General features: G+C 48.7%; 1 protein-coding gene across 1 annotated transcript in view; it reads left to right on the top strand.

The window, feature by feature from the left end:
* Positions 1 to 5,470: 5,470 nt before the first annotated feature.
* HS6ST2 (heparan sulfate 6-O-sulfotransferase 2) overlaps positions 5,471 to 22,437 on the top strand; it is a 131,461-nt gene continuing 114,494 nt past the window's right edge. Inside the window, exon 1 of the mRNA XM_086756597.1 lies at positions 5,471 to 6,070. Coding sequence (XP_086612723.1) covers positions 5,559 to 6,070 — 512 coding nt within the window. The 5' untranslated portion in view covers positions 5,471 to 5,558. The remainder of the gene's footprint in view (positions 6,071 to 22,437) is intronic.

Below are 22,437 nucleotides of genomic sequence, written 5' to 3'. Positions count from 1 at the left end.
TGGTTTTAGGAAGATGCAACCAATATTTGTACAAGTCCTTTAACAGCCTTTCTCTTCGGGGTGAACCATGGCTGAAGACCACTCTGCGTTATCTGAGTTAGTCTCTTATCTGCCTTAATTGGGCAGATGCTGCAGGTTTTGTTCTAAAGTAGGTCAGACACATAATGCAAACCCAATGTATCTTGGAAGTGGGCATAAAATGTCCCTTGGACCATATGGCCTGCAGCCCTGGGCTTCACTGGCTCACACCCTTTCTAATTCCTCCTAATCTGCTCATAAGTACCTCCAAACGGGCGCTTCGCACACCTCACCAGTAATCTCTTTCAATGCCTGGTTGCTCTTTGGCTCTAATGCCAGATGGTGTTAATATACCCATCACTGTAATTATTCAGACAAGCAAACAGTGGCAGGAGCGGTCCCAACTTCTCCCTTTTCCCACTGAATGAGAGGCATACTTGAAAGAGCCCTTTCATCCCCATGGATCCTGTTCCCTGGAGTTGTCCCCGGCTGCCCTCATCAAAAGGGAATTTGATGTTTCAGCAGTTTCTCAGCCAATTTCATGCTGGGATAAGAATGAGTGGTGATGGGACAGTATCATTTATTCACTCTCTGACTGTTGCCCAGAAGCTTGGTACGCATCCAGATGCCAGCCCCGCATCAGGTCCTCCTATAAAACCTTTCACAGGACCAAGATCGATGTGTGAAATGGAAGTACTGCTGATACTTCGTAACTTGACAGCTAGCCTGCCTTTTGTCTGGCTCCAACTGATGGTGAAAATCCAAGATTTGCTGCAATGAACAGCCTGGATGGATGGTTTCTGATGCCACGTGTTGGGAATGAGGTACTCAAAGCTTCCTGCACCCAGAAAGTACTGTGCAAATACCTCCCACCAGGTCCACCTTCCTGTATGTGATTTCTGCAAAGTTTATTTAACAATCAGTCAGCAGCAAAATGAAACCATAAGGGATTATCTCACAATTATCTTGCAAGGTGGGTCCCTTGAGTCTCCAGGTCTTTGGCTCAAGCTTTTAAAGGCTGCCCAGTTTTGAGCACACCCAATGAGCTTTGGGCAATGTTTGTATTCAGGAAGGCAAGATCTATAAGTAGAGATAACTGCTAGATCAGTTCAGTAGCTGGAAAAAACGGAGGTGCTTTCGGATGCCTCAGGCTCTCCAAGACCCATCGCGTGATCCAGAGTAGATGTAATGCTAGCATCAAGTGCGCTTGGCTTTAGGAATGAGCGGCAGTGATGCCAGAGTGACAAGCAGCAAGGCTTTGATGCCCAGATTACAAAGAATATGCAAACTTGTATTATTCCTTTGATTAGCTGCTCTCTGATATGTCAAGTCCATGAATAATCAAGCCTCATTTTCTAATTAGTTTTACTCATCACCCTGCTGCTCCATGCCTTTGCTCATTTGCATACCCTTTTTCTAGATAAGGGCCTTATTCTGTCGGGTGCTAGCAGAGCTTCTGTCCCTCTCCCACCACGGCTTCTTTGGTCCTTTGCTGGCCGTTTCCTCGCTCTTGGCCCTGTTTTGCCTCCCATGCAATGACCATCTCATTGCTCTGTGCTCCTCTATGCTTTCTAAGCCCTGTTTCCTCAGGGAACAGTGCGGTGTCTCCACGCCTTGTCCCCCAGTGATGTCTTTTGACTCCATAATGCAGTTTTACCCAGCCTCAACAGAGAAGTTAAACTATCCCAGCACTGGGTTTGCACAGCTCTTATGGAAGTGGTAGGGGGCAAGGTCCTTCTAGTGCAGTGGAGGACAACGTGGGGGCATCCACTCTGTCACTTTGAGGACCCACAATGGGAAGAGTGGTTTTGAACGCCCTGGCTGTAAACCTATTCAGCCGTCAGCCGCTCCAGCTGAGAGAGACAGTTCCATACAAGAAAACTGCAGCAGTTGAGCTGGTGATGGTTGTGTTTGTATTTTAATAAATATGTTATTTTCATGACATGGGAGGCTTTTCTGTAGTTATTTCATTAATCTTCATCCCCTTCCTGCACAGGTACTTTAAGAAGAATCACATTACAAGGAGATTTAGCAAAGCAAAGTTAATGGCTTGTTTGCAATTCTTTTAATCAAGTTATTCTAATTGTGCAAATATAGTTTCCATTCTGATTTGAAATAAGGCCTCATCCTCCCAGCGGCTTCAGGTGCCCCAGAATTGGGATTACCCCAGCCCTGGCCGGAGCTGCCACAGCCCGGTCCTGCCCCTCTGCCCCGGGGTTCACAGCCGCCTGCATCCCTGCCGTGTTGCTGGGAGCTGCTCCGGTTGAACTGACACGAAACCTCGACCCTTTCAGTAAGTTGATGCCTAATAAAGCTCAGTTTTACACACCAACAGCCCGCTTCCCTCAAAGCTGATGTTTTCTTTTTGGTGGGGCCAAGCAGTCACCATTTGCCAGCCAACTGCAGAGGTGAAATCCAGATGCTATGGAAACAAAGGTCTTCAGAAAGTAGACAGGGATGTTCCGATCAGTCCTGCAGGAAGAGCGGTTTCCTAAAGCTGCAAAGATCGATTTAGGGCTTGAGGCACAAGGCATTGTATTGATCTATATCTGGGCAAATACCTGGTGCCTTTGCACACAAACCCCTGCCTTTCTGACCAGTTCTGTGCGTAAATAACAGGGGGGTTCAGCCCAAGATGAGATCCCACACCAGCCTGACCCTGCTGTTGCCTCCACAAAGGGGCTGGGACTGGGGGAGGCTGTGCTGGGGGGCAGCTGCTTGACGGGGTGGGGCAGAGGGGACCAGCCGCGGGAGAGGATGCTCGTAGGTGGGAGAGAAGAGGAGCAGTGTCCATACCCACACGCTCGCCTGGGCAAGGCCATGCACACACATGGAGGTGGGGGGGATCCCCTGCGTCAGCAGGAGAGAGCGGTGGTGAGTGGGAGGAGTGGGAACGGGGCTGTTTGGGGCTGGGGGGATACCACGTGCTGGGAAGAAGGTAGAGGTTTTTTTTTCCACTGGTGTTACTAGGCGCTCGGCATTTTTGCTTGACCTCTTAACTTAAACCAGCTGCCACACCAGTCGCCAAAACTGGCCTATGCTGTAAAACCTTAACAGCTCTGTTCTGTCCTACTTTTATCTCGTTCGTGGCAATTTTCATTTCTTTAGTGCCTAAGCAAATGTTTTGTGTCCCTGGATCAAAGCATACTGTGGGTGAGAAGGCAGCAGACTGGAGACCATCACTCATCAGTGAAAGGATGATCATTGTTTGTTTAGCACATTCCAAAATAATGGCTCTGCTGGGAACACCAACCCAGTATGCATCATATCTTTTATAGTATATATTAATTTAGTGTAGACATTAGGCCATCATTATTCTCTCCTTTTAATTCTCATATATAGCATTCAGGATCAGTTTTAACCCAGCACACATTTTTGTTATTTCATAATGTAAAATAAATAAAGCTGGAGGCAAATGTATTTTTTTTTATATAAACGACTGTGAGAGAGTGATGGATATAAAGCACAGAAGCATCTTCAATAATTTTAAGGCTTGAATTTCAGAACACAGCGTTTTCATTAAATGGTGCAATCCATTAATTTTGGAGAGACAGATATAAACAGAAGCAAATTAACTCAGTAGTTCTCATGCCTAGAATCTTTGTGATAAAATTGCCTATTATTGTGAGTGTAAATGTTTTCAAAATATTACAGACAACTGGAAAAAAATAGGAAAGATGGGATAGGTTGCTCAAGGATGAAAACCGTAAAGACATCCCCTCCAAACGCTACATGTACCTTGTGACATTACTTAAAGCGAATTGCAGGAGCACTGTAAGAGGAGGAGAAAGAAGGCAGGCCATTTTAATTTTTTTTTGTTTGTTTTATGATGGACAAAGATCTGTGAGAGTATCTGCAAATTATTTTCTTTGCTGTCTTGCTGTGCATATTAGAAAATTTGGCTCCTGGCTGATTGGTCAGGCAGAGAAATGGAGGCATCACAAGCAACAGGAGAGCCAAAGCTGAGGCGCTGGGCTGGGGAGGACGGAGCAGGAGAAGCTCAGGCATTTCCAGCCCTACCTGACATCTCAGATCAGCAAAAGGGAAGGAGCGTTGTGAGATGCAGCACCTCTGCGTAGCGTCTGCAGCTGAGCCCACCACTTAAACCTTGGAGCACATCAGTTAAACTGGGAGCGGCCAGACCTCAGGTCCTGCCCTAGCTGCTTCTCCCTGGGAGGACAGAAGGACATTGGGGATGGGGTGAAAACCTCCTTTAGCCGGAAGCCTCGTTTTATATTTGATTTTTCTAAGTCACTTGCAAGGCTGCAGTTTTCCCAGACATTAAAGGCCACAACATCAGTTGCACCCAAGGTGGAAAGCAAAAAGCAAGGCTCGCTTGCTGCACTGTGCGCGCTGGCCCTTCCAGGCGGTTTGTGTGCCGCGGGTAGGCTGCAGAACCTTACGGCAAACGGCCACGCTCCCAGCACACGCAGCGCGAGCACCGGTGCTGTCCCATCCGCCAGGCCTTGCCGACAACGCGCTGGGAGCTGGAGGGCTGAACATCATTTGCATATAAATATATAAAGGATTTTAATCAGAGATAAACCCACAGAGTCCTTATTATTATTGTTTTATTTACAGAATGCTCTCATTTTGCAGAGGGGTTTCAAAATATGCTGACAGAGATAGCGCGTGTATTTGATACCTGAAATCAACTGAAAACACTTGGGGCGTCAAGAAAAACAGTCAATGCGCCCGTCCCCCCTGCCAAAGCCTGGCTGTCAGTGTGTGGGGTAGGGATGAATTGCAGCTTGATGCACAGCCGCACCAGCGACGGAGGTGTGCGTGATGGACGGGCTGGACGGTGGCATCGCAGGCGTGCTGCTGCTGTTAAATCGGACGTTCCTTGTTGGAACAGCAGTCTCCACCCTGGCCAGCCTGCTGCCACAGGGAGCTCAGGTGGAGTGGGAATGGTTGCGGGCCTCACACGGGCTTCTGAGGATGCGGAGCCCACTGACTGACTGGTCTGGCACTGTGGCAGGAGCACAGAGCGTCCCGGTGCTGGGCTGTGCTGGCAGCATGGCACGTCTGGTGCCGGCCATGGCCGAGTGCGACCCAGCGCCACGTGCCAAGCTGTGCTCACAGCACGGCGTGTCCAGGGTCCAGGGCTGGAGCGCGGCTCAGCGCCGTGTGCCCCGGCACCGGGCTGTGCTCAGAGCACGGTGTGTCCGGTGCCCGGCCGTGGCTGGAGCGTGGCTCAGCGCAGCCGGACCGGGCCAGGCCTGGAGCGCGGTGCAGCGCAGAGCCCCCGGTGCCGCAGCGCTCCGCTCCCGCTGGCGGTGCGAGCCGGCTCGGCCACGTGCCCGCCGGTACCGGGGAGGCGGTGGGAGGGGGCGTGGCCCAGCGGCGGGGGCGTGGCCTAGCGGCGGGGCGGGGCGGGGCGGGGGCGCGCTGCGGGGAGGCGGCGCGGTGGCTGCCGGGAAGGGCCGGCGGCGGTGGGGCGATGGCGGAGGCGCGCGGCCGGGGCGGCCCCCCGCGGTGGCGGCGGCCGCGGCTGTGAGCGGCGGCGGTGGCGGCGATGCGCGGCGCTCCCGGCGACGATGGAGGACCGGTCCCACAAGGTGCTGCTGGCGCTGGTGATGCTCTTCCTCTTCGCCGTGATCGTGCTGCAGTACGTCTGCCCGGGCACCGAGTGCCAGCTCCTGCGGCTCCGCGCCCTCAGCCCCGCCGCCGCCGCCGACCCGTACCGAGCGGAGGACGAGACCCCGGCGCGTTTCGTTCCCCGTTTCAATTTCTCCGCCGGCGACTTGCTGCGGCGGGTGGACTTCAACATCAAGGGGGACGACCTGATCGTCTTCCTGCACATCCAGAAGACGGGCGGCACCACCTTCGGCCGGCACCTGGTCCGCAACATCCAGCTGGAGCAGCCCTGCGAGTGCCGGGCCGGGCAGAAGAAGTGCACCTGCCACCGGCCCGGCAAGCGGGAGACCTGGCTCTTCTCCCGCTTCTCCACCGGCTGGAGCTGCGGGCTGCACGCCGACTGGACAGAGCTCACCAACTGCGTCCCCTCCGTGGTGGACAGCAAGAAGGAGGTGCGGCTCCGGCCCTCCAGGTGAGGCCGTGCGGGGCCGGTGCGGGGGGCGGCGGGTTGGGCCGCGGTGGTGGCGGGGATGCGGCGGTGGTCGGTGCCGAGCACCCCGGCCCGGAGCGGGCTGCGGGGAGGGCTCCGCGGAGCGAACAAAACCGCCCCGCTGCGGGCGAGGGCTTTTCCACAGCGTCCCGCAGGCTGTGGCGGTGGTGGGTGCTGCGGCGGAAGGCCCGGGAGCCGCGGTGACCCCGGGAGCAGGGCCCGGGGCCCCCCGGTGCGGCTCGTCCTGGGCCGAGGCAGAGGTAGGGTCCGGCTGCTGCGCCGCTGTCTCGGGAGAAGCGGGGGGCTGCAGTGCTGGCTTGGGGCGCGTTGCTGGGCCGCTCGGTCTGGTTACGCCTGAAGTTTTGCTGGTGCGGATGGCCGCCCTGCAAAGTGAAGGCTGCTCGTCTGGGTGAATGTTACCTGCGAGTACCTGCATCCCCCTTCAGCCCTAACCTTCTCTGCTTTGTTTTTGCATTCTGAATTTTAGTGGCACTGCTCTCTCCATCCCTCCAAGCCGCTAACCTCGCCTGACCATAGCTAGGCGGTTGCCTAAATCCTGCCCCTGCCTCCCAAAGCCCGGCTGGCCCCAGCCAGGACCTGCTTCCTCCGCTCCCGGAGCGGTTTGCTTGCAGCCCACCTTCCGTTGTCGCACACCGAGTAGCTCGTCCGTGGCTGTGCACGCAGCTGTAGGGAACAGCTCACGATTTTCACATTTTTTCACTGGGAAATTAGAAACTAGGGTATCGCTCCTATTGTGCTTTTAGACTCTTGGCAGGTCCCCTTACAATGAGGGCACTGTTATGTATCATGCTATCTAAAGTCAAGTCTAAGCACAGATTCACTTGAAATAGAAAGCAATTTCTTTCTAGAATTCCTTTTAGATAGCGTGACACTGCACTGCCATCTAGTAGGAAAATGGTTAGCATCGTTATCTTCCTGTACCCGGGAAACAGCTCTTTATGAGACTTGGCTATTGTGATTCCTGCTCTTTTGTTTTCCCTACTGCTTTAAAATGTAATTGCCTCATTTTTTGGTGACATCCCATTTGCAAACATCGGGAGCCAGTTCCTTGCCCTTTGGGTCTATAGGCTTCCCAATTTCAGGCTGCTGAGCCTTGTGGGCTGCGTAGTTTGTTTTACCTGTCCTATAAATATGTTGTTTGTCAGCAGAAATGGAAATTGCATAACATGCGCTTTCTTTTGCTGAACAGCTTGCCCCAGAGGTGGGCCTGGGCTGTCTGTGGGGCAGGGATTGCCTCCCTTCCCCAGAGGCAGCTCCATCTGTGCTTGGTTGTGCCCTTCGGAAAAATGGGAGACTCTTTGTCCTGAACCCACCACCTTAGACGGAAGGGAATGCCAGGCTTGGAGAGCTGAGCTTTTGTCTGTAGCTTATGGCTTTGTAGTTTTTTGGGGTGGTTTTTTGTTTGTTTGTTTGTTTTTTTCTGTTGGACTACCAAATGTGCTTTTCTGAGTCAAAATAGAAGTGTTGTCTGTACCTGCCCGGGAGTTCAGAGCGGTGGTTCCTTGTCCACCAAATGATGCCCATCCTCATAGCCGGCTTCTGAGAGGTTGCTAGGACTCGTGACTTGGGATTGAAGCCAGGAGAGAGGGAAGAAAATGAAGCTGTGATGATTTTGTGTTAGGTAGAGGTCTACTCTCTCAAAGGCTTCAAAATGATGTTAAGTTTTTAATAACATAATTACACAGCTTGCTTAATTGCTAGAGTTATTCTCCCCATAATGTCTTGACAAGCAATTGTTTGGACTGCGACTTCTGAATGTTTAACAATATAGGAAGAGAAGTTCTTAAATGAACAATAGTGCTTTCAAGTCGTCCTGCCCAGTGTAATCTCTTATCTTTATCTTTATTTTTATTTTGCATTCTCGATTTTAGTAACGTTCGGCTGACAACTGGTTAATGAGCACCTATTCCTAGCGCCAGCAGCAGACGCTGATCCGAGCGCTTTCTTGGGTGTTCAGAGCAGCAGTAGGTGTGGGATGGGGGTCTCTGCGCGGGGCCAGCCTGGCTATTCCTGCCCTGGGGTTTTTAGGGAGAGGCCTGACCGTGCTGGACAGTGTGTGCTGGGGTAGTGCTGAGGGCGAGGGGAGGAAGGGCGCAGCATTTAGAGGAGTGCAAGGCCGATTTGGGGAACATCATCAGGGTGGGGAGTAGGGTTCGTCAGGAGCAGAGGACGATTTCCTCAAGTGAAGCTTGGCTTGGCAAGGGTGGGAATTCCTGCATTTGTAATAGAGGCGATTAAAAAGTCAGGCCTGCTGTAGGAGTGATTTGAACTGCTTGGCAGCTACATAATGCAGTCCGTCGTGACTGTCTCTGGGCTGTGTAGCCTTGTCTGGGAATACCCAAATGAGTGGTCGTTGTTCCAGCAAACTTTTTAGCTGGCACCTGTGTGTGATTACTTTGTGTGGAGGTTTGCCCTGTGGGGCCTGAGAGTCTGCTTGTCAGGCTGCTGGTGAGCTGGGCTGTTCTGTGGGGGCCTTGTCTTTTGTTTAAAAGCTGAGCCTTTGTTAGTCTGGAGGATACCGTGTCCTGGACCTGCACTCCATACAGAGGATGACCATGACGGGATCCAACAGGATCAGCCTGGAAGGTGTGCCTGTGAAGAGCCTTGTTGCCTCCAGCATTCGTCCTCCAGCCTCTGCTCCTTATCCCATCGCTAGTCTGTCTCTTTTATTTGGGAATTGCTGGTTTGGAGACAGATTCCTGCACTGGAGCAGTAGGAATACTCAGGATGGCTGTTGTGATATTTTTGTTGTTGTTGTTTGGATTTAACACAATAGTGCTTTCCTGTCTATGAGCATACAGATTCACAAAACTTGCTTTCCTCTGTAGTGATGGCCTGTGCTCTTTAATAAGTAGTAAGTAGCTGAGTAGGTCTCTCTATCCTTCTTCCCCAGAGGAACAGGAATCTCTGTGTGTAGAGAGGGATTTTTTTATTTTTTAATTTTATTTTTTTTTTCCTCCTTGGGTCCCACCAGGGTGCATATTCTGTTCCTGCTTGTCTGCTGTTCCTCCAGCAGCACTCACCACTGCAGCATCTGGAAATCTTGGGAGAAGGAAGAGGAAGATGCAGGCACAGCTGATGCTTTGGGTGCTGTAGATTTGCTGCTTGGGAGGCTGGTGGGATGGGCTGATGGCGGTGGTGGAAAGGAGGGGGTTGTCTCAGCCGCTTGGCATCGACGGTGAGAAAGGAGAAATGTGCCTTTTCCTAGTCATGAGTGACTGACTTGGGTCACTTGATTGATTGTGGAAGCCTCAAAGCTTTTGGCACACTGAACCGAGGCAGCATCCAAAGTAACTGTGCATGAGAGCATCGCAGAATGGAGATTTCGCTTGGCCCTGGCTAATTATTATGGGAAGTATCTACCAAACTTGTCTATAGCAATAAATCTGATGGCACCGTTGCAAGAAACAAAAGGCCTCGGGGTTAGACTGGAAAATGTAATGAGACATGGGAGGAAATAGACATACCTGCATGCTTAAGTGGCGTCATGGCTTCGTACCCTTGTTGGGTGAGAGACGTGGCTGTGGGTAAGGGTCGGGCTGCGTTTGGTGTCCCTCTCGGCTAGCATTAAAGGAAAGAAATGTTCTCAGTTGAGAGGAGAATGAGCTTGCAGAACTGCCTCTGGAGCCAGAAAGTCTGAGATTAGAAAAAATGTTATGCTGCTGGTACAAGCCTGTTGAACCAGAACCAGAGATGGTGCCTACTGGTTTTTGGGAGGCCTGGTGCTGGCACCACGTCATTGTGATGTGGGACAGAAGCCCCTGTCAGTGCATGGGTGTTCCTATCTTGTCCCTGCGTGTTAGTGAAACTCTTCTAAGTTAAGTCTTATTGAAAATCTAAAGAAAACATGCGTTAAAATGTTTCCTAGTAAACTGGAAGTCTTTGCTGTGTGTGCTCCGTTGGCTGAACAGAGTAATCCTCACGCTCTTGGAAAAGTGGTGGGCTTTGTAGATGCAAAATCTCATCCGCTCCATGGTCCGCCATGGCGTGCCCGGCTCTTCGCAAGCCGAATGGCAGAGCCCTGGGAAGAAGCCAGCTTTGCTCCAGGAATCGTTGCCATCAGCCCTGGCGTGAGCTTGGATGCTGCTGGAGCAGTCTGGGCTGTGCAGATGGGTTTTCCCAGTACGCTGCTTCTCTGTGGAGGGGGAAAAAAATCACTTGGGGATTTATTTCTTGGGGAGAGGCGTGCTGAGCAGCTGCTGTTGAAACAACAAAGGTGATACATAGCTATGCAAGGGGATGAGCTCCGTTGTTTTACCTGTGGTGGTGGAATTTGGGGAAGAGTTAAGCCCCGTAAATTGGCACTAAACCCCTTGTAGACAGGAGAGATGCTGTGAAGTCCCATGGCATCTGGTGGCTCAGGGTTGACAATAAAGGCTTCGGCAGGAGGTGGACCACTTGAAAACCTCTGGATGCTGCTGGAGGCTATGTGCCAGCAGATGGGGTGACCTTCTGTAGCTTGGGTCGTGGCCAGAGCGCCGGGACGGTGCCTGCCTGCCTGCCCTTGAAATGCACATTGGTGAAACTCCCTGGGAAAGACTCTGCAACAATTATAAAGCCAAAAAAAAACCAAACTCCAAAAACCAAAGCATTTGCAAGAGATGCTGCCAGGCCCAAGAGACTCCATGCCGCTTCATTTATCAGCGGGATTTCCTAATGACCCTGCTCGATTCGGTGTGGCAGCTGCTGCGGCTGCGGGATGGACCCGCGGTGAATATTGCCTGCCCGCACGTGACCAGGTCGCTGTGGCGGCTGAATTTCTCTGCCTGGCACCTGGTGGGACCAAAGCTGGGTCTGGTTTTGGGGAGTTGGAAGGGGCGGGTCAGCCTGCAGAGCAAAAAAAGGGGCTTTGAGGGGAAGGGCAGGGGATTATTTTCATAAGGACAAGTAGTTTCTTCACCTAATCTCATTACAGGGGCTGACCTTGAAGGTCTTGGTTGGAAACTTAAGTTCGTAATTTTTTTTAAAGTTTGAGCTTACAAAGCTTTCTAAATTGATGTCACTGGTTTTGCAGATAAAGTGTTGGACTTTTTACAGGACCTTAAAGGGATTTAAAAAAATCACTTTCCATATTAGGTCTCTTCAGTTCTCCTCTAAATCTTCAATAAATTGCAAATTGACTTTTAGTTATTTAAAAGTATAGGTTTCCTACTGCCTCTTATTTTAAATTCTGAGTATATTTTTTTTGTGGGTAGATAGATGATGTTAGCTGTCGCAAAAATAAATTGCAGTGATTGCAGTAGGGCAAGAATTCCTTGCACTATTTATTGCATTTGTTACTGGAGTTGGTCCTCCCTAAAGAAGAGAATGGGAATATGAACACCGTGGCACAGTTCCGTTGTACTCGAACATGATTACTTTTTCTTGAAAAGGTGCCTTTCTGCTGATTTTTTTCCTGGGAATTTATAAATATTAAAATGAAACTATAAATACATGCTTTGACTGTATTAAAATAGACACAGATTGTGCCTTGTGATTCCTCTTCATAACTTTAGAACCTTTATAAAGGTTATCGAAGGCACTTGGAAGTCAAGCATCACCAGTAAGTTATTTTTATTAAAAGACAGATTTTTAAGTTTAACAAGTTGAGCATAAGTTCTGAGGCGTATTAACTGAGATTAATTTGTCCCTCATTTATTTAATCTGAATTGTCAGGAATCATGTTCTCTACTGATGTAAATGTCAGCAAAAAGGACTTATTAGTAGATTTGATTGCTTTTTAAATTTAACTAGCGGAGATGCACTGGCATGCCTAAGAGAATTGGTCTGTTTCTTGTGAACAGTTCAGTGCCTAATGAATCACTTCAATGTATTTTTCTGAAGGAAAGCAGAGCAATTTAAATGTGCAATGCATTGATTTACCTCAAATGGATTAGGCCTCTGTGTGCAATCCTTTGCATTAATTTACTTTCTCCACAACTGTAATAATAAAGGCAGCGTTTCTGTCCGGCGTCAGCCTGAATTAGCTCACGTAACTTGCTAGAAAGCAAAATAATTAATATGTGGCTGAAAATGGGATGTGGGAATGGATCTTTCTGAGAGGACGTGGGTCTTGCAGTGCCGATGAGGGCAGGACCTTGGGGCTGGAGCCCACGGCGGTGGGGGACTGGTGAGGGGCTCTGCGTGTGCCCCACGAGCACCGACTGAGTGCGAGGAGGAGGGAACCGTGGCCCAGTGCTGACTTCTTGACTTCATGAAGGGGGGTGCGGGAGGGGAAGTAACTTGGTGCAACTTTAAGAGATTTTTTTGTGTGTGTGTGTGTCTGTGGTCTTTTTAAAAATAACTGAGGGAACAGTACAAAAATCTGTACCTCCAGCAGATTTGAGTGTATTTTACTGCTGCAGTAACTTTTCAGTCTCTCATCACCTCCCCGTAACACCCAGTCTGCCGTGCAGCTGCAGCATCGGGCCGGCTCTGTCCTTGCTGAGCAGCCAGCGGCCAGGATGCAAAACTCTAATTCCTTATTTAACCACTTTGCTGTAGAAATGGCGCCTGGGCTTTGTTTCGCTCCGCGGGGATTACTGCGGCTGAGCAGCCCTCACGACTCTCAGCCTTTTTTGGAATTACCCTTGTAGGCTTCTTACATACTTGCGAGGATTAATTTCCTCTCCCCTTTCGCAATCGGCTAATTCCCATCGCTGGGCAGCTGCCTGCCCAGATGTAAACCTGCGGGGAGGCAAAGCCATGGAGCATCCCCAGCTGCTGCCTTCCTCCCTCGGGAGCCTGGTTCCCCGCTCCCAGTTTGGGGCTGGGATGCTCACCCAGGCAGCGCCTGTTGGAGTTTGCAGCACCTTGGATGGAAGCAAAGCCAACCGGGACAGATGTGGGACTGTATTTTGTTATGGGAGGATGAAGGCAGCATGAGGCCCAGGGTTGGGAGACAGCACTGCTCCTGCCTTCCTCCTCTTCTTCTTCCCTGGCAGCGGAGAGCGAGCGTGGATTATTGTTTGTGATTGATTTGCTGATGCTGGCAATTGTACAGTGTGTTCTGGGACTAATAGGGTAGCACCGAATTATTCAAGCGTTATTGAAATGAATCACATTTGTGATGAGTAATAAGTAGCAGACTTTGATATTTATGAATAATTAACACAGTAAAGTTTTTCTTAAACAGACATGAAGAAATGATTTAATTTCTACTGTGAACACTCTGTAAAATTAATGAAAGATAATTGTATTTGCTAATGTGAGATGAAGAAGCCAAAGCGATCTTTTTTTGTGTGTGTGTTTAAGTTGATATTGCTGATGTAAACAATGAATGTTTAATTCCCTCATATGTGTTTATTGGGTGGGACCTGTGCTTAAGGTCCAGTGGGGTGTTTTGTTTTGAAATAAAAAGTCTGTTGGTAAACACTGAACTCGCTCCTGCCATTTCCATCCACTCCTGTATCTCTGTGTGGGTAGCAATTAGGACCAGCTTTTTTTTATCTTCCCTGACTCTAGCCTTCCTCCTCAGCTGTTCATGCTTTTAAAGGCAGAATCCACTTAAGATATTGCTTATATACAGCATTGAGTGAAATCTCCATTTATTTAGTCTTGAAAAAAAAATCGTTAGTCTTTAGAGACCTATAAGTCAGAAGATCCATTAGGGGTAAGACTCAAATCATGTTACTTCTTGGTTCTCAGCTGCTTATCCCACTCTGAAGGAGCCAAACTTTTGATGTTGTGTAACTAAATACAGCAGCTATGAGGGAGATAATCTTGCAGCATTAAATGGTTTTGCACATCTCCATAAAAGCATGAAGAAGACTATGCCTTTCATGAAATCCTTGTAGCAAATGCTCCTAATTTCCCAAAATCAAAAGGACTGAGAAGTTTTGATGGTTTTAGAGGTCCAAGTAGCTGGAAGATCAGTTCTTCCTTCACTCCATTTTTGTGTTGGATAAATTAAAACATTGTGATGCTCCCAGCAGTGGGAATCTGCTCATTCAGACTGCTATTTGAACTGTGGGATCCTTCAGCAAACACCCAAATCAAATGAGTAAAGCACTCTCTGCCGCTGATTATTTTCTCCAGGCTTCCTTGTGTTCAGGGTAAAGCAACTGTTTTAACCCCTCTGTTAAGAAAAACAGTGTTTCCTTGGTCAAAGCCAGAGAAGCTGCCTTTGAGAGCTGCTTTTTCAGGGTGACTGAGAGGAGAGCATTTCCTTTCGCCTGTGGGAAAGCTATTCCCTGGAGCAATCCCAAGCCATTCTGAGGCTGGGGTTTTTATGTGGGTTGGTTTTTTTTTTTGGTGGTTGGTATTTTTTTTTTTCTTGATGGTTTAGAGAAAGTTACTAGGAACATGTTTTTGTCCTGCTTGAGCAAAATCTACCAGGTGCTAACTTTCTCCCTTTCTTTGGCAGCAGCTAACTCATCTTGAGAGGGAAGATGCTGCGGGAGTCATCCTCCCACGGCCCTGCCTGCAAGGACTTCAGTGGGGCTGGACGTGGGTGAAGCCATCTGTCTGTGCAATGCTTCCGGAAGAGCGGTGGGCTTCGTTCCTCCTGGAACTGAGGTCACCAACTGTAGATGGGGAGGAGGATGGTTCCATGGCTTCTGCATTTCATGGAGCTGTTTGTTTTTTTCTGTGGGGGTGTTGAGTCTAATCAGTACAGTGGTAGCACCAAGGAGTAAGACAAAAGCACTCAAGAAAATGTCAGACACAACAGGATGTGTCTGCCTGGTGATAGCTGAGTGACTGCAAAAATGTAAATGGCATAAATTAGGTTTTAAGTCCTTCAGTTCTTGTGTGCTCCAAGTCAGTCTCTGCTAAGAGAAAAAGCTTTTGTGTTGGTATGATCTCCTCATTACATTTTCTTTTTTCCTACCAGTGCATCTTTAGCTGAAACTTCGGTAGTTGGGTTTGGTTTTTATTTTGGTGATTTCTGGTAACTTTACATCAATAAAACGTGGAGTAGAGTTTTGGCTTTCAAATAAAGTTGACTTGAAGGTCAGTTGTTTGGCTTTCTGATGGTAGGTGCTGCTGGGGTCTGTCTTCTTGGCTCTGATCTACATGGGAGAAAAGTGGTGGCTGAACGTGGGATTGGGATTAGAGAAGCCAGGACTTTACACTGGGAATGAGTCCTGTCTCCATCACCCTGCCCTCTTCCTCTCAGCCTCTGCCTTGTCTGTGTAATTCAGCTCCTTGCATCAGGATCTCTTTCTATGTCTCTGTGAAGGATGTAGGACTTCCGGGCCTGGCTGCTTTTAGTAGCTCTGCTGCCTATCTGTGACTGATCTTAGGTAGCGGCACTGGAAATATTTTCAAGCATTTAGTTTGAATTCAGGGAAGCTGTAATTTTAAAATATAAAACCAAGGTACTGTGCTGACAGGTGACTCCAGCATGCCACGCGCGTTGCCCCGTGCCAGTGTCTTTGGGGGCTGTGGTGTTGGTTCCCTTCCCGGTAAGGGAAGAAGCAAGCTCCCGGACTGTGTAGCAGCTGGCACGTGGTCACAGCGCTCTGTGCTTTCACGCCAGGGCTCTTGCACGATTGAGTTTTCATCCCCTTTTGTGGATGAAGCCATCTCTGACTTCACTCTTTGGAAGGAACAGCTTGGGAACATCAGAGCGCGGTACAATTGTCCTAAAGCGTGGTGCCCTGAAGGTAACGGTTGTGAGCCCGCTGCTCTGGCTCTTAGAAAAATGCGGTGAGAAAAGCTGGGACCTGCTCTCCTGAGTGGGAGACATTCAGTATCTAACACCAGGTGTCTGGACCGACGTCAGCAGGAGTGGAACATTGCTGCTCTGCTTTAAGCTTTTGCTTTCTCTGCTGGCAATGGGTGACCATTAAGGCTGCATCTGCTCAGAGCGGAGAGGATTAGGCCATCAGAAGGCAGAGACCTAAGAGAAGCTTTAGTTGGTTCCTTATATCTGTTGAACACTGTTATTTTGCAAAACTATCCTATATAACCGTTTAAACCACTCCTGCTTCTGGAACAGGTCGGACAGACCCCAGGTGAGCCCATCTTCTTGAAGATAACTGATGCATTTTGCAAAGCAGAGTTATAAATGCCTCTTTTCATCCCTTTTCCAGAGGAGAGGCAGAGAAAACAAATGAAGAGAGTAGCTGCACCTGCAGCTGCTTCTCCTGAGAAGCTACTGACTCACTTTCCGTGCTGCTAGTTGCGTTTTGGCTGTCAGCAGCGTTCTGGGGTGTGGAATATGAGCGCTCCCAGAATTTTTATGGGTAGAGGCAACTTCCTTGCTGAGTTAGATTTATGGGGTAGTGCTGAGGTTCAGCTGATAATACCTGCTGGAGCCTGGAGTTGGCAGGTTGCTAGCAGTGATGCAGAACAGCTGAAGAAGAGGGCGATGACTAGGGATGAATTTTGACGAGGGCATAGTTCTGCAAGCTGTCTTATCCCCTGTTGTTTTGCAGCATATTCAGTGTGCTGCTGCATGCAAGAAAAAGTTGCAGTTTTGCTAGAAATACAGTCAGCAGGAAATACGAGAATGGCTAAGTGCATTGGACCTGAGGTTTGGTACAGTACAGCTTTTGGAAAAATCGGCTCCGAATGTTTTATTTATAATCAGGATGTTTAACTGAAGGGATGTAACTGAGAGCAGTGCTGATATTTCTGGAGAAGGGATTGGAAGGAGATTGTGCGCATCTTGAGCCTAGTGATGCACAAACTATCTCTTGTCAAGCCTGAATGCTGTTGTGTGAACAAAAGTTCTTTAAGTATTTGCTTAAGCAATATATTTAAGTGCTTAAAGGTACTGCTAAGCGCTTTGCAGAACGAGGGTCAGTCTAATGGCATGAGCACCTCTTGCTGCCCCGTGGTGGTGAAGTTTCCTGCTCTGCAGAGTTGGGATTTCATAATTCATTGCTCTCCTTTGGGATACCGGCTTTCTCCGCTGTAATCCTCCTTTTCCTACAATTTGCGACTGGTCAACGCTGCAGCCGCGCATGCACCAAGATAAGCAGAGGGTCTGGAGACTTGCTGAGACCAGTGAAAATTGAGATGTTGCAAGGCCCAGGGACCTAGAGAGCAGCTTGGTAAGTTGATGCGTCCATGTGACGGTGTCCGTCCCAGCTAGCGTATCGGGTTTGGGTTGGGGACCTGGAGAACCAGGAGCAACAGCTGTTCCAGACTTTGCGCAACAGCCAGGCCTCTCGGGAGGAGGCTGTAGGAACAGACGCCTTTCCTGGGCAGCTTTGGTTTGAGGGTGTAGGGGAAAAGGTGAATTTTAGACCTCTTTTCCGCCAGCATCTAGGAGAGGCCAGCTCCATCTGAACTGAATCCAGACCTCCCGTCAGCCAATCTCTTTTAGAAAATTGGTCAGTGTATCAGGCAGCACAGAGGAAAAAAGACACAGAAAGGATTTAAGAATAGCTGAGCTCATGGCAAGATAAAAATTTCTCAGAGCCTGGATTATGGAAGGATCCGGTTATTTGTAAAATATATAAGCAGATTCTCTGCCTGGGCTGCGGCGGCTCAGGAGTTGTGCTGGAGGATTTCATCGCGTGCTCAGCCCATCCTGCTGCCCTCCCGGGTACGGCTGAGGTCTGGAAATTGAGGTTGAAGGCTGATGACAACTTGTGTGTTAAATGTTGCAAATTAGCTGTACTTCGGAAACTGCAAACACAGGCTTTTTTAAGGGATCTAAGGGTCCCTTGTTTCTTGTCTAAAGGGTTGTTTTTGCTTTTCCTGTCATGTTATGTTATTTTCCTGGAATTAGCAGGGCAGTTTTGCTTCTGCTTTTCCTCATGTATCCCCTGAAGTCAGGAAGGTGAATTGCTTCCTGCAGTAAACCTGTGTATTCACAGAAGAGTTATGGGTGTGAAGTACAGTGTCATACTTTTATTTTTTTCTCCTTATGGTAAAAATATTTAATGTTTTATATAGTGCTCTATCAAGATAAGTAAAATCCTCGTCTCTTTACTCGTGTGATTAAAAGATCTTTTTAGGGATATTTATGTCTCACAGTACATACTGGAATCCCAATACATGTACCTGTTGCTTATCACGGAGGGCAGGTTGGTTAACCCTGAGATCTGATATCTCGTGACGATAGATACTCCAGCTGAAATCTGCTCATCAAGAGAAACAAAAACAGTCTGTGAAGCAAGTTGCTCTTTTTCGACAGCAGGCATTACCAAACGGCTTTCCTGTGACTTTCCCCTCTGCATATTCAGCTTACCTAGAACTTGTTTCCTTATTGAGGACAGTTTTGGGGTGGAAACCTCATCTCCTCCCTCCAAGCACAGGGGGCAGGGAGGAGTCATTGGACACGTGAGCATTTGCATGTGGCTCGCCCATCCTAGGGCTGCATCTTTTGCAATGCAGCTAACAGTTTTGATTACGGCAGAGGAGTGATTTAATTTTATATGGAGAGGGAAAGTGGGCATCTGGGACGTGATATCAGGGCAGCGGTTGTGGTTCTGGGCTGCCAGAAGTCATTGCCTTTTTTGAATTTGTGGGAGTTTGTGTTGGGCTCTATTACAGGACTTGGGAGACGTGCTTTCTTTTGGGGTCTGGTAGGTTTGTTAGGTGCTGAATAGCATCTTCTGTCCCAAGGGCATGACCTGTGCCGCTGTAAGTGGTCCTAAAATCTGCACCGTGCTAGCTGATGGGAGTCAGTTTGGTATGTTTGGAGAAGGGGGAGCAGAATGCAGTCTTTTTAGCTCGTGTAGACAACATCCTTTTATTTTACACGTTGTTTTTCATCTTTGTTTGAGCAGCTGAGATGAAACATCCCTTTCTGTTAAGAACAAAAGTGAAGTCCTTCACTTTAATGCAGGTACCAGGGCTGGGATGTGCTGCAGTCACTTATTGCATCGCTTGGCTTTGATCCTTGGTTGTGGCGTAGGAGCGCACAGCACAACCCAGGAAGGTGTGGTGGTGAAGTGGTTTTAAGTCCCTGGTCTAGACTGATGCCTGTATCCCTGGCCCAGAGTAAGGTAAGATTGCTCCAGGCTGTGAGCATCGTTGAGCTCTTTGGGGTCACCTACAGCAGCCGCATCCCCTGGTGCGCACGGGCCAGCAGGCTCTTCCCTTACCACCTGCTTTCCCTCCTCATGTGCCCCCCAGGCAGGGAGACTGGAGGAAAAAATGCTGGGAGGAATGTCGAAAGGCTGTGTCTGTTCCCTTCCCTGTTTGAAGATTGAGGCTCTCTTATTGGTTTTTATTTTCTGCATGGTTTTTGTGTTAAACAAGAGCAGCCTGTTTGCAAGCTCCACTGCTCCTTGGGCTGGGAGCAAGGTGTCTGTCTAGCAGAGATTTTGTGGTAAAACTTGTTGTTGCTATACTTGAACACTAACCTGAGGGATTTTTCCCTTCTCTCTGTAAACAAGCTGGCTTGTTTTTTTTTTTTTTTTTTTTTTTTTCACTAATGGAAAATTTCAGCTTGTACTCCACTTAACCACAGTTCAGGCTTTTCCAGGAAAAAAGTAATGAATCAGTAACGCTTCTCTCTTTTGCTTCTTGTCTGCTTAGCCAATTCTATTATTTTATTGCAGGTTTTGATTGCATAAAGCCCTTTTTCTGTCCCCACCAAACTGGCATTGTTCTCTAGACAATAGAGGACAGGCAGGATCTCTAAGGTGGTGCTTCTCCCTCCGGGGCTGTGTTACCCCCAGACCTTCGGAGTCTGGAAATCAAGGACGTAGGAAGGGGATGAAGCTGAGCAACAGACAATTCTTACAGCTCAGTGTTTTTACTATGGGCTGAGGGATTTTGATTTGAATGGGGTACAGGGATTGAGCATCCAGGAGCATAGGAGCAACTTTGTGTTTCCCATTTGCTGGCAGGGAGAGGCAGCTTCCATCCGCAGCTGCCAGGCAGCCTCTTGGTGCTGCTCGGCTCCCTTGCTACCTCTCCCTCCTCCTTGCAGCTCCCAGCACTGTCCTAGAGGTTTGTTCTTGATTGTTTCACCTGTCACATAGACATGATGCCCTCTAGATTGATGTCTTGAAGCGTAGGTTTAAAAATCAAATAGCAAATGACTGCACAGTAATGGATGTTATTGCACTAGACATTATATTACAGAAGTCACTGTGGTTAAGTGGAGTATCTCTGGAATCTTGTTTTTATCAAGACGTTTATGTTCCCCTCTAATTTTTGTGGAGAGTCGTTTAGATGTTTTCCAGATTAGAGCATAATGGAACCGTTAGCTATAAATGTTCGGGGGAATCCATTACACATGGTGATTTAGTGGTTAGTCACAATTACTTCGGACCTACAGTGTCAAATTTAACACCAACCTTCAAAACCACATATTGTGAAATCCAGTCATCCTTTCTGCGAGATGGTCCTCCAGCCTCCCAGAAAAGAAAAAGACATTTTGTGCAGCAAAATACAAAAGCAATTTGGAGGGGACAGGCAGAGGCTGGAGGAGTGACTGGCTGTAAGAAGCAAACCAGCAGGCAGTTTTTCCCTGTAGAGTTTTAGCCTTTTTTCTTCCTGCTTCATTAAAATCCAGAAGCTTGGTGGTGACAGAGGGCTGGTGTGCTTGTTTTCCTTCCCGCTGGAGGCAGCGGCTGATGGAGCTGGAGCAGGACAGGCCCACATGCTGCAGGCCCAGATCCCAGCTGTGGGGCTCCGGCGCTGCCACAGGACAGCCGCCTGCTCCCGGCCGGCAAAGAGCCGCTCTCCTCCAGACCTGGACCACTGTCTTTGTTAATGGTAGTGGAGATGTTCCTGCAGGTTCCTTGAAGAAGGCACCGTAGGCTGTAGAGCTGCAACCAGTAATTAAAGCAACTTTTGTATAACAGAGGTGTCAACGGACATTTTCACTTACCGTAACTGCGTATAGGCACCCGCTTTAACTGCAGCCTTTGAGGAAAAACTGTTTCCTCTCTTTAGCTTTCGAAATATCTCATCTTCCCCGAGATAACTACCAGCTTGTTGTAGCTGGCTGCCGGTTCCTGCATCCGACCCAGCTAGAGCTGTGTGCGGTGTCTTAAGCTGCACCTTCTCTAGCCTCCTGCGGTGGAAATTATTGCTCTGAATTGGGCAGCCTCTTGCTGGTTTTTGTTTGCTGAGTGGAGGCTTTATGACCCGCAGGGCTGCGTGTTTCCTTGCTCTCTGCTTGGGAGTTGAAAGTGAGTTCATCCGAAGGCTGTTGCAGCGCTCTGTGTCACAGATTTTAAGCTCAGGGTGGAGACTGTCAAAATGAAATGCCTAAACCTGAGATTTAGAGGATGAACAAGTAAATCCCATTAAATTTGTGTGTCTTAGAGTCTCAGAACAAAATTTGGATTAAGGGACGAGCTCGTGCAGTTGGGCATCCCAAAGCTCCTCGGTCGTCTTTGTTTTCTGGGCATATTTGTTTCTGCAGTGGTTGGTGCTAGAGGTGCCCACAGGATACCTGAAGGTGTTTCACTGCCAGTATTTTAATGGCAATGATTTAATAGCACATTGTAAAAAGAACATTCTTTGGGATTGTTAAGATTTGGCCTTGGTTTGGAGTTCCTTATCAGTACCTGGAGGAGATATTGAAATTCAAGCATGAGGGGGTCAGTGTGCTGATCGATAGCTGAGTTCACTAGTAAAGCTTTCTAAAACATCTAGGAATTTTTAGCTAATTCCAGTCAGACCTTCTTCTTACCAGCTACCCAGAAACTTGAACAGTTTATAAACCCTTTCATTCCCTTTGGTTTAGAAGGTTACTTTGGGGTCCTTTTTCCTTTAAGAGCACAAGATAAGCTTTTAGAAGAGGTAACGTTAGAGGCACTCCATTTTGCATTGAAATTGGAGTTTTACAGGAGCTGTAGCATGGCCACGAGGTCACCGGGAGTCTGAACTACCTGGGGAAGGAGTTTGTGCTTGCAGTTGTGCCTTTGTCAGCTCATCGTCGGCTTGCTAGTGGAGGCATCTGAAGGACATTGAAAATGTCAAAGGGCATGCTGTGACCTGGAGTGGACCCACGCTGCCTGTCCTCTACATCCTGGAGTGCTGTCAGGTTTCATCCCAGCTTTATCTGCCGTGCTGCCCAGCTCCTGCATAGCTGAAATCTGCGCGCTCCCCGTCACATATGCTGTAGGCTTTGCAGGTGTGATGCTTTTGTGGCCCGACTTGTCCCTGTTGGAGAAAGCGATGCTCATCCTGTTGATTGAACAAAGACCCCCATTCCCCAGAGGGCTGGCCTCCCTAGGAAGGAGATAATTCATGCCCCACACCGGCTCTGTCTTAACTTGGTCGAAGTACAGGATCCGGTTAGCTTTAATGATAAGAGCGGGGTTTTTGCCATGTCAGCTGTTTTCCACATGGTTAATGCTGTGACCACAAAACTCATTAGAGTTGTACGATGGGATGAGAGGTTAAAAGCCAGCGTGATACCTACAAAGTGCTCCAGCCTTACAAAGAAATGTCACTGCATCCTCCTTAAACGCTCATCATTA

This window comes from Chlamydotis macqueenii, chromosome 11, assembly GCF_036417535.1.
Source record: "Chlamydotis macqueenii isolate bChlMac1 chromosome 11, bChlMac1.mat, whole genome shotgun sequence".
NCBI lineage: Eukaryota > Metazoa > Chordata > Aves > Otidiformes > Otididae > Chlamydotis > Chlamydotis macqueenii.
Note: the sequence above shows the minus strand (reverse complement) of the source record. Positions and strands in the feature narration are given on the sequence as shown.